The sequence below is a fragment of the Podarcis cretensis genome (assembly GCF_951804945.1).
Source record: "Podarcis cretensis genome assembly, chromosome: 5".
NCBI lineage: Eukaryota > Metazoa > Chordata > Lepidosauria > Squamata > Lacertidae > Podarcis > Podarcis cretensis.
The window spans coordinates 4,665,614-4,682,102 of record NC_137174.1 but is presented as its reverse complement, the minus strand read 5'-3'; the positions used below and the strand labels follow the sequence as shown (position 1 = coordinate 4,682,102).

At 41.4% G+C, this 16,489-nt stretch overlaps 1 protein-coding gene across 3 annotated transcripts in view; it reads right to left on the bottom strand.

Annotated features, from left to right (window-relative positions):
• The window catches only part of SCUBE1 (signal peptide, CUB domain and EGF like domain containing 1), a 193,620-nt gene that overhangs the window by 89,193 nt on the left and 87,938 nt on the right, over nucleotides 1-16,489 (bottom strand). For all 3 annotated transcript variants that reach the window (XM_079975127.1, XM_079975128.1, XM_079975129.1), the window contains exons 5-6: nucleotides 9,130-9,255; nucleotides 2,999-3,115 (exon numbers count right to left, since the gene is read on the bottom strand). In XM_079975127.1, coding sequence (XP_079831253.1) covers nucleotides 2,999-3,115; nucleotides 9,130-9,255 — 243 coding nt within the window. The remainder of the gene's footprint in view (nucleotides 1-2,998; nucleotides 3,116-9,129; nucleotides 9,256-16,489) is intronic.

Genomic DNA, 16,489 nt, shown 5'->3' with positions numbered 1-16,489 from the left:
CATTTAAAAAGAAAAATACGAAACACAAGTGGGGACTTTTCACATGCAGCAGACATAAAATAAGAGGATAAGTCAAGAAAACAAAGACAAAACAGGTTAGACGCAAGGGGACTTATGTGCCATTGCAGACATTTGCATATTTGCAGCGGTGTCCAAGTTACAGACACCACTGAAGTCAGCAAACTGTAGGTAGATAGGAGAAGGAATCAGAAGAAGTGGAGGCAGCTGGCAGGTTTTATTTGTGGTAACACTAAATGGCTGGGTAACAAGATATTGTTCTAAGAAGAAACCAAGTTCTAGATGGGATCAGGCTGCAATAGAGGCTTTGTTTTGAGGTTTTTCATTTTCCTTTTAATATTTTTTTCAATAATTAATGAACATCAGGTATCAGACAAGACAGGCAATCAGGAACCATCACCAGAAAGCAGGAATAAAAATGGAAACAAAACAAAAGTTTAAAAAATATCTAAGAGAAAGGACTACTCAGAAGAAAGAGGAGGGTGGAGGACCCAACGAAAGCAGCAATATGCGACTTAAATTACAGGAACAGAAAATGTAATATAAAGTCATATTATACAATAACTTTGCAGAAAGGGAGGGGGAAAGTACAGTTTCCAACAGTTTTTCTATATGCCAGACCAAATAAGCATCGCCCTGAAATCAGAGCATGATCTACTCATTATCACTTCTCTCAGTGAAAACTGTACCTAGATTTCCAACCCTATAATGGCTCTCTAAGGTTTTAATGGTGCTTTCAAAAATAAAAATAGAAGAAACCCAAGAATAACAGCTACATTGTAATCACAATTAGACTGCATTTAATAAATGTACAAGGGGCTAAATCTTTAAGACAAATCTGTTAATTTCATCCAGAGAGCTGATTGTACGGAGCATATGCTTAGCACTGAGGGCTGACTGAATGGTTTCCTTCCCGGGATCAAGACTTTAGGGTGTCCATAATCAAAGCACGTTAAAAAGACATTTAATTTCATCAGCTCAAAAGACTTCAATACACATATAAGATCGATGGAATTATACAGTTATCCACAGATGTCAAGATATGTTAGATTCATCACAGACATTCACACACCTTTAATTAAGGAATAAATATTTTAGCTTTAAAGAGGAAATTAATGACTGCTGATTAAGCTATATAGTGATAGCTTGCTATACAAAATTTGTTGGGAAATATTTATCTAAATTTTGTTCACTTTGTACAATTAGATGTGGATGACGGAAAATAGGTCTTCTTTAATGTTTTAGAGTCAAATTTTACGAGTAATTTCTCTTGCGCTCTCTAATTTTCACAATGGTTAAGTCTTGCAATCAAAGGTTTTTTTTGTACTTTTACAACTTATCTGACATAATTCTGGAAATGCCAATTCAGATTCAGCCACAACTAATTGTAACTTATGAGCAAAATCTATCCAAAGAAAAATGCTTTTAAATTATATGGGCACAATTAAGACAAAATCTTTTACTTTGAATAGGGGCTATTTAAACCCATGCTTGATGCTCCCACTGAAATTAACAGGACTCAGAGATTTTATGTTTTATGTTTTGTTGGATTATGCCCTTTGAGAATGCTTCAGTTTGTTATACAGTATTTCTCTGCTTTGAAACAGACAAAGTACAGAAAAATACAACTAATGAACGCCCCCCATCCCACAAAAACTTAAGTACCATACAGCATGATCATGCCAAAACTGTAAATCTCAGATTTCAGTCAGAAAGTTAAGCACATATTGCCTCCACTAAAATCAGTGGGATGTTAAAGTGTGTAACTGTGACTAGAATTATGTTCCATGAATTTTTAAATTTAATGGGCTTCTAGATTTTGGTGTAAAATCTAGAGGAAGTGTTAAAACAGCTTCTTATTAATTGAAACAATTGCAATTCTCCCCCACAAATGCACCATACATAAAAAAGGGAAAAAGGAAAATTCTTGGATTCTATGCTTATAACCACAATAAAACATGTATAAAAGAACATCTCAAAAGAATATATTCTGCTTCTCATGGTATTGCAAAATTGTCCAAATGACAACACCATGACAGAAAGCATTCTTTCCATATAATTCTAGCTCTTCTTCCACTCCATTCACAATCTGTCATGTGTCTGGTCCTCACCAAATCACTTCTTTTTGAAGTTTGAACTCCCTTTCTCACACTGCCCAGATGCCCTGGCTGTATTCATTAGTGCTCAGGTTCCAGGATGGAGTTCAGTACAGTCAGCAGCTATTGCATTAATTTTACCATGAATACACTACAAACTGGCTGAAATAATTGCAAGCTCAATATGCATAAAACAGATTTTTTTTTAAAAAAAGAATCTAATTAATAACATGTTCTGTTCCATTTTTTCCAATGAGCAGATATGCTTGGGGGTATTAGAAAAAGTCTCAATTCAAGCAACTGCATGGGTCCCACTCCACCAGAACCACTTGGGGAGTCACCCACACAAATGGATTCAGGTGATGAATTCTGGTTGCATGGTTGTAATATGAAAAGGTCATGGGATGTTTGAACAGGTATTTTAAACATAAAATAATGACTTTAGCTATCACTTTCTCCCAGTGAAGCCATTACTAAAAACTTCTATTGCAATGAGAATCATTTACACTCCTGAATTTTTAAAAGGAGGAAAATGTAATACTGTGGATAGCAGAACAGTTCAGATAAAAACTTCTGGTTCGTGTTTCCTCTATATGAACAGCCAGTGTAAGAGATTGCAGCTGCTTTTTTCCAACATCCAGTAGTATACAAAATACCAGGGAAGAATACACATATATGGGTTTGTGTACACATGCACACACATCAAGCTATTAAAAAGTGATAAATCCTTAACCAACAAATGTATTATAGCTTTCAAATGCTGCCTTCAATCACTTTTACAAATTTAAACTTATTAGGTAAGATCAGGAGTTTATGACCCACTCTTTTAAGCAGTATTTCAATTCCACACACATATTTGTACAATTCAGAGGGAGGGTACTTACCAATACATGTTCGGCCGTCCGAGTGTAGGGCATACTTTTGATGACAACCGCACACAGGTCCCGTATCTGTGTCATCACAGGTGTGTTGGCAGCCTCCATTTCCATAGTTACAGGTTACTAGTTATTCCCCCAAAAATGTGTGTGTATATATATGTATGAATAAAACAACAGTGAAACCAATTAGTTTTGAGGAGTTCTAGGCACAAAAAATAAGTTCAAGTTGTTGTTGTTTTAAAAAAGCAATACACGTGACAACAAAATAGTTATTTCCAAAATCTCCTACCCTTGGTAAGCAGCGACATTCCAAGCAGCCGGTAGCCCTGTGCAGATGGTCAAAGTGTGTCGCATGCACAAGTGGGAGTAAGCAGATCAGGATTGTGCCCACCAGTCCATCCCTTGCCATGGCAAACCTCCACATGTTCAAAGTTTCTATGTGCAAAAGCCGCAACTCATACAAGTTCTGAACATTTGGTCCATGCCCGTTATTGTTCTAGATTACAGGCTGCACGTCTGGAACACAAGCATGTAGGTCCCTTGAAGAAAGGAGCCTGAATGCAGAAAGGTTGTGTCCAGTGAGGGATCTGCAACCTCCCCACCCCCCACCCCAGCTAGACACTCTGATTGTCTGCACTGGGCTACCGTTACTCCGAGGCCATCATACTTTCCCATTATTCATTTCCATTAATAATTTTCAATACAGCACCGGGGGTCGGGGGGGGAAAGAGATTTTCCTGTCCTGGGGAAGGTGTTGCTCTTTTCCAGCAGTGACTTAACCTATAGCTTCAGAAATCAGTGCTCTAGAGCACAGTAGAAAGCTAGCCCAGATTTGAAATTTGTTTCTATTGTTAGTTCTTCAGAATATGAAAGCTTTTAAAAACCAATGAGGCAGTGTTAACCAACTAACTAACTAACTAACTAACTAACTAACTAACTGGGGCAGTTAACTTTACCACCACCGGACCTCTTCTTTTTATGGTTTGATGACCCCACCTATGATTATTTAGCAACTTCCAAATTTGAGTGGGCGAAGGTTGTGCATTTACACCTTTTTCTGCAACACCAAAGTGACTATCTGAGAGGAGAGTTTTTTGTGGTTGCCAGAATGCAACAGAATGTACTGTCTTTGTACGCTATGCCTTTTTGCTACCATGATATGCATAAGCTAGAGAAAATGGCGAAGTAGAGTTTTCAGGTATAAGATGCTTCAGATCTTATCTTGCCATGAACTCCCTAGGTATCTTTATTCTCTGCCTCAAACCCACACACGTCTGTGATGACGGGAAAATAATACCATTTGAAAGGGGTTCTGTGAGGTTTACTCAGAAATTGCATGTAGAAAACTGAGCACTTAGAAAAAGTGCACCATATACAAAGCACTTCTGACACTTAAAATAGCTTAGAAAAATCACAGCCTTATTTGTTATAAATAATGCATTGCTTTCCGCACTCAAATTCAGTTAACATATGTGTTTATATAGCTTACTTTTTTCAATAGGAATATAGTTTATTGAAAATCTATCAGTCCACCTAGCTTTTCCTGTGAATGTTTAAAATTTGGCAAATAAGTTGGACCTTCAACAAAATGCTACACAGCACTGGAACAGGAGGGCTCCTGTTTATGGTTCTAGCTGCTGGATGGCTTTGAGACATTTTTATTGCCTAGGCTTTTTATGTTTTGAACTTCTGCAAACACTGAGGTCTCCCAAGGATGTTGATACCCACTTGTTTCTCAGTGGCAATGTTTTGGCTCCAAATTTGTCATCACATACTTCCTAAGTGATATTAGAGGGAGTAAGGGCAACATGCACGTGAGACTGTTGACAATCTTTGATGGTTTTGAGTGTCTGAAAATGTTTATTTCCCCATCTACTTATGGTTGGATACAAACTATTGAATGCTATTATGTTTAAAGGTAAAGGTACCCCTGCCCGTACGGGCCAGTCGTGTCCGACTCTAAGGTTGTGTGCTCATCTCGCTCTAGAGGCTGTGAGCCGGCGCTGTCCGAAGACACTTCCGGGTCACGTGGCCAGCGTGACGAAGCTGCAGCTGGCGATCCAGTACCAGCGCAGCACACGGAAACGCCGTTTACCTTCCCACTATAAAGTGGTACCTATTTATCTACTTGCACTTAAGAGTACTTTCGAACTGCTAGGTGGGCAGGAGCTGGGACCGAACGACGGGAGCTCACCCCGTCACGGGGATTCGAACCACCGACCATACGATCGGCGAGTCCTAGGCACTGAGGTTTTACCCACAGTGCCACCCGCATCCCACCTAAACTATTATGTTTAGGTGACTGTATATCACCCAGTGCATCTTTGGACCTTAGCAATATTGTTTTAGGTTTGTCAGCTACCATAAGAATGTGCATTCAATGAATTTTGGACATTGTACTGTAACATATTTTCAGGGTTTGTTGTGCGCACACTGCTTATTAGATGGAAGGAGCTGGCCAGGGCAGCACCTTTCCCAATGATGGCCACAGCAGGGACCCACACCCCACACCTTTGGCATCCTTGCGTCATGTGTTTCAAGATGCTGGGAAACATAGGAACTTGGTTTGTCAGGAAGCAGAGGCCTCTAAGGGCCCAGTCCTGATCCATTTTTGACCAGAGGTTTGATGGTCTAAGTCTAAGATAATCCAAAATGGATAAGCTTCCCAAATCCTGATTTAAAATCAAGGTTTGACAGTGTCCGCTGCCCTCTCTGCTATCCCATTTTTGAAATAGATTAGGCTTAGAGATTATGATTTTCCCAGAGACTATCTACTTAATTACAGCTAAGTGAGAACTTGAAGTCAGGCGTTCAGAATAATATCCAAAACTCAGTCCACTGGATCTCCTATCTGTGCCTCCATCACAACAGATTCAGAGAAGGGGGAGTCACACAGGAGCTGCTTACAAACCTAATGTGTTGCAGCCACACGTTGTGTCCAGCCACATGGTTAAGCCCAACAATACCTTTACTCCACATTGAAAGATTCTCAAGTGGCTGCAGAGGTTGGTAATACTGGGCCCCTGTGGTATATTGGACCACTGGATTTAGCTGTGTGAAACCAAGGTTCAAATCCTGGCTATGGCCTTGGGCAACTCTCCACCTCTTGGTATATCTGCCAGGCCACATACATTATTATAAGGCATCTTCATGCATTTGCATTAGTCTGTTAGTTCCAACTCCTGTACTGAAGGAACGAAGGAGGACAATTCCAGGAAGAAAGAGAAATGGGAAGAACCTAAAGAAATCGGTGTGGCTGCATGTATAAGAAACAGAAGAAAGGCAAAATCATGAAGAAGAGTATACATGAGTAGCCAACAGTTGCAAGGAGAAGGCCAGGCAGGCCAAAGCTTAGGTTTGCAAGAGAGGTTAAAAATATAAATAAAAAAGGGTGTGTTTTTTTAATGCTTGAAGCAAGAGGAAGAACAAGCAAGTAGTAGGTCCCTTGCGTGCAGAAGATGGAGAAATGCTATTGGGGGACAGAGAGAAGGTGGAATGCCTCAACACCTACTTTGCTTCTGTCTTCACCCAAAAGGAAAGCAGTGCTCAACCTGGTGATAACAGAATAAGTGATTCAAGGAGGGAGGTGAAGCCCATGACAGGAGAAGAGGTGGTAAGGGAATACCCAGGGTCTGATCAGCTACACACAAGGGTACTAAAGGAGCTTGCAGATGTAATATCAGAGCCTTTGTCTATAATCTTTGAGAATTATTGGAGAACAGATGAGGTCTCTGCAGACTGGAGGCAGGCAAATGTTTTCCCCATCTTCAAAAGGGAAAAAGAAGATGATCCAGGTAACTACCAACTGGTCTGCTTGATGTCAATACCAGGTAAGGTCCTAGAACTTAGGAAAGGATGCTGGGATTACTAAAACACAGCATGGGTTTCTCCAAAACAAGTGATGCCAAAGAAATCTCATTCTCCCCCCCCCCCCATAAAGTCTTGGTGGATCAAAGGAAATCTGTGGACGTAGTGTATCTTGATTTCAGTAAGGCTTTTGACCCAGGCCCCCATGATATTCTTGCAGAGAAGCTGGTAAAATGTGGGCTGGATGAGATTAACTGTTAGGTGGATTTGTAGCTGGTTGACTGACTGAACCCAGAATATTCACTAATTGTTCCTTGTCAGCCTGTAAAAAAAGTGACAAGTGGGATGCCACGGGATTCTGTCCTAGGCCCGTTGTTGTTCAACGTCTTTATAAACGACTTGGATGAAGTTACTGGTGGGATGCTCAGCGAATTTGCAGATGACACCAAACTGGGATGGTTAGCTAATGCCACAGAAGACAGAAATGGGCCCAAACTAACAACATGAATTCCAATAGGGACAAATGTAAGGTTCTGCATGTAGGCAGGAATAACCAGATGCACAAATATAAGATGGGGAAAACCTAGCTTGCCAGTAGTACATGTGAATGTACCAGATACTTAGTAGAGCACAAGCTTAACATGAGTCAACCCCGTGATGCAGCAGGAAAAAAAGGTAAGGCTATGACAGGCTGCATCAGAAATAGTTTCTCAATCAAGGGAAGTAATAGTACTGATCTATTCTGCCTTGGTCAGACCACACCCGGAGTCCTGTGTCCAGTTCTGGGGTACCACAATTTAAGAAGGATATTGACAAGCTGGAATGTGTACAAAAGAGGGCAACCAAGATGATCAAGGGTCTGGAAACCAAGCCTTATGAGGAACAGTTCAGGGAATTTGGTATGTTTAGCCTAGAGGAGACTTAGAGGAGATATGGTAGCCACCTTCAAATATTTAAAGGACTGCCACATGGAAGATGAAACAAGCTTGTTTTCTACTGCTCTGGAGGCTAGGACCCAAACCAATGGATTAAAGCTAAAAGAAAGGAGATTCCAACTAAACATCAGGAAGAACTTTCTGACTGTAAGAGTTGTTCATCAGTGGAACAGACTCCCAAGAGACTCTTTCCTTGGAGGTTTTCAAGCAGAGGTTGGATGGCCACCTGTTATGTGTGATCTAGTTGAGTTTCCTGCATTGCAGGGGGTTCAACAACTAGATGACCCTTGGGGTCCCTCCAACTCTACAATTCTATGATTCTAGATCTCCAGTAATGCAAAAATTCCAGACTCTTTGCAGGCGCAGGTTTTCTCATCACTGCAGTGGGGAAAATTATTTTTGTGTTGCCTCTCCCCACCTCAAAACTCTTTAAGAAACAGCTGCTAAGGACGGGATCTGGAATCCTAATACAGTCAATTGATAGAAAAATTCTCCATGTCCATCACATATATGCTCCAGTTCCATGGCAATAAAACACACCATGGTGCATGTTTCTCAGGGCTCACCCTATTCAATTCACTATATCAGAGCTTTCCAAACTTTTCATGTTGGTGACACGGTAATTCAGTTTTACTAGCAAACTGGAGTTTAAACTAATCCCTTATAAGAAATATGGACATATGCATAAACGGTAATAACAAAATGAATGGAGACACACCTACACACTGCAGCCAACAAACTAACGTGTCACAACAAACACTTTGGAAAGCTCTGCACTATATGTCTGTGAGTTCCATGTTGGGTCTATCAACCACAGTTCCAGTTATGCCACCCAAACTTGAATACAATATGCATACATGAGGGAATGCAGAACCTTTGCAAAGCCTTTGGGCTGCACTGTGGAGACTGAAAAAAGTAGCAAAGTGGGTCAACCAGGGTCAGATAACCAATGTTTTTAGTTACATTTTTTATGGGGTCTGCATAACTCCTGCACCAATATTCAAAGGGGAGCTGGGTTATTAGACAGACTGATGCACAGAATTTCCCTAATAGTGTTCATCCATTCCTACTTCATTTTTACTAAAAACAACAACCCTCAAATGGCAATCTGAAACAACTTCCTCCAATATTTATCAGTTCTATTTAACACCAGAGAATTAAGAAATGGATACAAGTTTCTTCACCCATCGAATCAACATGTGGTTGTACAGCATGCCTGTTAAATACATTGAATAATTCCATACATGCCGCCTCTGATTACGAGATGGGCCGGAAATACTTAACCCAAACCCACAGGTCAATGAAATGAAATGGATTCCTTGATTTTTATAAAACAACAGCAATGTGGAAATTAAGGCATGTTGGGTAGTTAAGATTTAGTCTGCATCTACCTACATTTGCAGTCCTTCTGGTTTTTGGCAAGTTCAAAGCCAGGCCTACATTCACAGGCAACCCCACCTTTGGGTGTCTCTCGGCAGATATGTGCGCACCCATGATCTTTGTTCATACAGTTCATACCCTCTGGAGAAAAAGAAAGAGAAAGAAAATGCACAAATTCTGAAAACAATCCAGATGACAACAAATTCTATACATATTTATTGCAGAAATACCCCTTGCGCTGAGGGGAACTCATTTCAGCTTTTACAAGTTATAAAAATAATATAATAATAATTTATTATTTATACCCCGCCCATCTGGCCGAGTTTCCCCAGCTACTCTGGGCAGCTCCCAATCAAATGTTAAAAACAGTACAGCATTAAATATTGAAAACTTCCCTGAATCCCAGATGTTTTTTAAAGATAGGATAGCTGCTTATTTCCTTCACATCTGAAGGGAGGGTGTTCCACAGGGTGGGCGCCACTACCAAGAAGGCCCTCTGTCTGGTTCCCTGTAACCTCACTTCTCGCAATGAGGGAACCGCCAGAAGGCCCTCGGAGCTGGACCTCAGTGTCTGGGCTGAACGATGGGGGTGGAGATGCTCCTTCAGGTATACAGGACCGAGGCCGTTTAGGGCTTTAAAGGTCAGCACCAACACTTTGAATTGTGCTTGGAAACGTACTGCGAGCCAATGCTGATCTCTCAGGACCGGTGTTATGTGGTCCCGGCGGCCACTCCCAGTCACCAGTCTAGCTGCCGCATTCTGGATTAGTTGCAGTTTCCGGGTCACCTTCAAAGGTAGCCCCACGTAGAACGCATTGCAGTAGTCCAAGCGAGAGATAACCAGAGCATGCACCACTCTGGTGAGACAGTCTGCAGGCAGGTAGTGTCTCAGCCTGCATACCAGATGGAGCTGGACACAGAATTGACCTGCGCCTCCATGGACAGCTGTGAGTCCAGAATGACTCCCAGGCTGCGCACCTGGTCCTTCAGGGGAACAATCATCCCATTCAGAACCAGGGAATCCCCCACACCCACCCGCCCCTTGTCCCCCAAAAACAGTACTTCTGTCTTGTCAGGATTCAACCTCAATCTGTTAGCTGCCATCCATCAAGCTACTGCTTGAAACATGCAGAATCAGACTAGAGACCACAGTGGGACATAAAAGATAACCAGGTGTACTATATAGAGCCTATATGTTCCCATTCCTAGTTGTGCTAGGAAGATGGGACTGATGTGAATCACAAATAATGAGAACTGTTTACGGAATAACTGGAGCAAAATTAAGCCTGGGGGTTTAACTGTAAGATGCCGGAAATGAACCAGAGGAACAAATCTTATTTGCTGAATCTTGCCACTGACATCAGAGAAACAAATTGTGTTCCTGAGAACATCAGACGCCAAGGAAAAAACCACCCAGTGTTTTGAGTGCTCAGCAGTTTGGTGAGATGAAAATTCTGTTCCTCAGAATTTATATTCATATTGTCCACATATTCACCTTTTTCTGAGTCTGTTTGTCTCCAATTGTTTTTCTTACCTGCTGCTTCTTCGGTCTTCCTGGATTAGTTACATGGACAGTCCCACTTAATCAGGGACCTGTGGGTGAGTGATGTCATAATGCTATAAAGCCAATTAGATTTGCCTGCATCAGGGGGTCCCCAACCAGGTGCCCGTAGATGCCATGGCGCCCAGGTCTAGTGGTTTAAAAAAGTAAGTTTCTAGCCCTCTAGAAAGAACGCTATGGGGCAAAATGTACAGGTACCTTCTAGGTGATTTGTGTGGAATGAGATTGGTGTTTCTCAGTACATTTTTCTTCATACTGAGGAATGCTCTCTGCTGTTATTAGGGAGGGATGGAGGAGTTCCGTAACTGGGACCAGAAGGACACACTTCACTCCCCATGATAAACATAAGGTTAACAGGAGTGGCTGTCTCTCTAATTTTGTGATATGCCACACCCCTCCATGACACTCATTTTGTGACCGTCACCACCAGCGCTTTCTCAAAATTCAAAATGTGGCCCCAAAGTGTGGTGACCACTTGGCTAAGGATTGAGTGTGACTGAGGGCAATGTTAGTAAGTACATGGGAATGTTTGCGAGTCCTCAGAAACCTCTAAAAGGGGGTGGAGGTGGGAATCACATTGCTGAAAATGGTGAATCCTGTACGGTCAGTCCTTGTTAGGAACCCAGGAAACTGATTTACACCGAGATCAGCTTCTAATCCTTGCTGTCTTGTCTTGGACCTGGGACCTTTTGCATGCAAATCACATCTTCTACCACTGGGAGATGAAAGTACAGTGGTACCTCTGGTTAAGTACTTAATTCATTCCGAAGGTCCGTTCTTAACCTGAAACTGTTCTTAACCTGAAGCACCACTTTAGCTAATGGGGCCTCCTCCTGCTGCTGCCGCCGGAGCACGATTTCTGTTCTCATCCTGAAGCAAAGTTCTTAACCTGAAGCACTATTTCTGGGTTAGCGGAGTCTGTAACCTGAAGCATCTGTAACCTGAAGTGTCTGTAACCCGAGGTACCACTGTACATGCAGTATAGACTCAGGTGCTTAATTTTCAACCTAAGTCCATTTAGAAGTTTTTTATGTAGTGCTCCTGAAAGCTAATGTCCCGAAGTGGGCATGTTTGCCAAGAAGCAAGTCATACTGAGTTTGGCTGAACTTACTCCCAAATAATTGTGCACAGGATTGTGGCCTTAGGAGCAATTGTTAGCAGCATAACTAGATTAGAATGCCAAAAATGACTGGATGTCCTCTCCATTTTGCCTCATGACTGTTGCTTTTACTGTTGGTTGCAGTAGTCAGTTCTCAGATATCTACCAAGGTGTGTTTGGTTGTTGTTCTTTTGGGTAAGGATATGTTTATGTCTTTTTTAACCACTGCTGCCTCTCCCCACCCCTGCCACCATTTTTTCACTTAGTATTGTAATGGGATGTACGTAGAATGTAAAAGATGCTGGAATCTTCTCTGCCCTAAACCAGTATGTAAATCTTGAGAAAAGCAAAGTTCACAAGTGCATTTTAAAGGGGCACAATCTGTTTGTGCTTAAAAGAAAGCTGCTCTCCCCCACCCCTCACATTTGTGGGTCTGGAATAACAATGCCAGAATGTTTATTTCTAAAGGACTGTTGTCATGGCAATTCCACCGAGAACATCGTTTTTTTTCTTCCTGCAACCTCCTTTAAAACACATAAGGAACCTAGCAGCATCAGAGCTCTCAAGAAAGGACAATTACCTTTTATCGCTCAACAGCAGAGAAGGAGGGTTTCTTTTTTAACCTCCTCAGTAGAAAATTATGTTGAAAGGAATAATAAAAGCCCATTTCAAGAAGCACCCAGAAGCCTATTAGTGACAAAGGCTCCCTTCCCTCTCTTCCCATGAATAATTACAGCTCTTCAAGAAGAAATCAGCCCAGGCTAAGGGCCCTTTGTCAGCCTTAGACAGTAAAACAAACATTTGACTATACAAGGATTTCCCTTTCATGTACCTGTCCAGGAGGCAGAAAGAAAAAAAAGGGGGGGGGACCAAGTAAAACTTCAGAGTGCCTGAAAGAGAGAGAAAATCCAGAGCAACATCTGCTGCAATTACATTTTTTAAAACCCAGGACACTTTAAATAAAACACTCATATCAAAGCCATGATGCTAGTTGCAAAATACATCTCGGAACAAGCAGGTACACCATGCTTGTATGTGGTTTAAATGAAGATGTGAGATTTTTTAAAAGAGGATTTTATACAGAACAGATGAAGAAAAGCGAATTACAACAGAAGATATGCAACTGCACTTGTGTTATTTTCATTAACATTTCAAAGAAACTTAGTAGTTAGAACTGAATTGTTCTGGGAATCACAAGGTTAGGGATGAAATGGCAAAGATCCTGGCATATGCTGATTCCTTCATGGGATTTCCCCTTTTCAGACTTTACACACCAGGTGCCTTAACCACAAATTAATTACTCATTATTATTAAATTTTTGCCACCCTTTTGGCCAGTCAGTAAATCTCACTTTGGTAGTGAACAGTTAGTGCTTTATCGTAACATTGCTTATTGCAAGAACTCTTTAAGATATATAATTACAATTTTGATTTATAGTCCAACATATGCAAGGGCATAGGATGGGTAATAGGTCAGTTGATCTGACGGAGCATAGTGTCAAAGAAACAGAGCTAAGCATCAGGAAGTTTCAGATTTTAAAACTGCCATAAACTCACAAGGTGATGTTAGGTAATCATCAGCCCCTTTCATCTGCAGAAAGGTGATAAAAAAACTGACCTACTTTTCAGGGTTGTCAAAAAGATTGCAGCAAGGCAATGCACGTGAAGCAATGCAAATGTGCTATTATTCTACTCTGTCACTATCCACTAGCTCAACCAAGCACAGTTTAATTTAAGAGTTTGTGAAAGCGCCACATGGAAAGATAAACACGGGCTAAATCTTTCTACCAAATTATACCAGCTCCTCCACCATGCGAACAGCAGCAGGGCTAACGTCAGACCCAACACACCCTGTCAACAATGGGATCACTTATTGCTAAACTTCACCCCTCAAAATGTCCCCTGCCCAAGCAACTATTGGGATTCATTATGTAATCCAGCAATCCAGTGCTAAAGTTTGCAAAGGGCAACTGCACTGGCCTATACAAGCTGGAAAGAACATGGTGGGCAAACAGCAGGTGTCGGTGTGAGAGAGAAGAAAACCACAGAGTTCTTTTTATTTTTGACTAATTAATCTGATTCCTTCATACTTACAATCAAGTCACATCCGACGGTGGATTTGAAATTGTTTTCCTGAATAGAATATTACTGTTTCCAAGCGCTAAACACATTATGCACAGTTAAGCTAAAATACTGGTGTGCAGCTGAATCTGTTTTAAATGTCTGTATAAGGTTTACCAAAAGAACATATGCGAAACATTTCGAATGCTGAAAGCATGCAGTCACCCTTGGGAGAGGACATGCTACTTCCTAATTACAGCTATGCTAAAATCTTGGATTTCTCCATCGCTTTCTAAGGATAATTTTCCTTTCTGCCTTGGGGACAAAAAAAAGGGGGGGGGGGAGAGTGAAAATGAACTAGAATTTGAAAAGATCATCTGAGTTCATCCATTTGAATGACAATACCTTAAATGTTATTGAGTGGAATCTGAAGAAAAGGGTAAAGGGGGGGTAGGAAGAAAGAGGAAATTGAACTACCCATAAATTATAATGTCCCAGCAGGGGACAGATTAGGGTGGGAGTGATGAGCGCCAATAAGTTAATTCTGCTTATGGTATAATACATAAAATAGTAATGAACCTCAGAATTCCTGACTAAGGAACTCTATTCACAGTTTACCTTTTAAAGACATACAACTGGTGTATTAAGGATATGCCTAAAATGGGAAGTGGGAATGTGGACAAATTTGTGTTTGAAAACACATATTGTACAAGTACATTTATCAGAAAGCTTGGATTTAAAGTGGCACCCTGCTGAGTGCACACTCCGTTTCAAATTCAAGTTTCTTGCTGTGCAGTGCATGAAAAAACTCAGTGTAAGAAGACTGGATCTGCAGCTTTTAAACCTCACTTTCTGCAATGCCAATAAAGAGGGATACATTGACTTTTAAATCCAATTTGCTGGTAATCCATATGCATAAATATTTATACTATACCAGGAATTTTGCTCAACAATTATTATATTAGTCCAGCCAAAGAAGAAAGCAGAGTGCTTATTTTAGGCTGTCTATGTTTACTGATTTGGAAGAACCAGCCTTACATGTGTGCTCATTTGTCCTGCCAAGAAAACGAAGATTAAAGGCCAACATTTTGGGTGCCAGAAGTCAGCAAAATTGGAATGGCACGTAACTTCCCTCGCCATGAGACTTGGCAGGAAGCAGATCCCAGACCCGCTGACCCTTTATAAAATGGCTGAAATTCTTTGGAGTAGCTGTTTTCAGAACCTTGTTGAGATCAACCAAGGGCCAAATGATGTTAGAGCAGCAGATCCACGCATTCAAGGAGATATAATAATAATTATTACCTTATTATTTATACACCGCCCAGCCACTCTGGGGAAGCCCACCATATCCATTTTTAACGGCAAGGGGAACCCAGTTGAGGACTGTGGAACATTCTCCTGCTCCTGCAGCTTACCTCACTCAGGCAATTTTCTTTTAGCTAAGCTCTGATAAGAGATGTGTCACTTGGCTCAGGAAAATGCAGGGGAAATAGGGACATTCTGGGATCAAATCAGAAGCTGGGATGACTTTTGTAAATTCAGGACTGTCCCTGGAAAATCAGGACTCTTAGAAGGTACAGTGGTGCCTCTGGTTGCAAACAGGATCCGTTCCAGAGCCCCGTTCGCAACATGAGCAGAACGCAACCCGCGTTGGCGCATGTGCAGGTCGTGATTCACCGCTTCTGCGTATGACATCATTTTGAGTATCTGCGTGAGCGGTGAAACCCGGAAGTAACCCTTTCTGGTACTTCCGGGTAGCCGCGGGACACAACCTGAAGCAGATTTAACCTGAAGCAAACGTAACAAGAGCTTTGACTGTATTAGGGGATTAGATTTGCAGAGACGTGCTAAACAATAAACAGGACTGTGTTATCTCAACTTTAGGTTTGCCATATTTCAAACAGTGAACAAGTTGTTGAGAGTTTTTGTGAGATTTTTGGGCAAAATCGACCAAAAAACACAAACACCACATTTTGGGGCTATTTTGATGGGGAAACGGCAGAAACGGCACTGCTTCCATGGGCTGCCATACGTCCATGCTTCTGCGCATGCGCGTGATGTCATTTTGAGCGTCTGCGCATGTGGCGGCACCCGGAAGTAACCCTTTCTGTTACTTCCGGGTCGCCACAGGACGCAACCTGAAAAGATTTAACCTGAAGCAAACATAACAAGAGATATGACTGTATGTGTCTGCAGGCATTGTGTTGGTGACCCCTGGTCTAGCATGTATGAATACTGAATGTTCAATCACAACAGTCCATTATTTATTAAATAGTTAACACGTCTGGCTACAGCAGACCCTAAAGGCAGTTCACAATTCAATCCATTTGAAATAATTTTTAATAAACAACACAATTCGGACCCACAAAGAAAAACATCAGTAAATAAAATAGTTGCAGACAAGAGGCAGGTTCTTCTGTTTTTTGCTTCCCTGCCCACTCCTTCTTGGCGTTCCCCCCAATGCCCATTTCCATAGAGCATGCAGGCAATGTTGGCAGTGTCTAGACTCCCAGTGAATTCTTTTTTTCTTGGAGGGGGGTGTTCTTCCATTCAAAGCTACCAGTGGATAAAATTAATTACCCCAAAAGATAACTATGTATCTGACTTCAAAAATTCAAAACTGAGAATGTAGTTATCTGATGCTCATACTTGTCT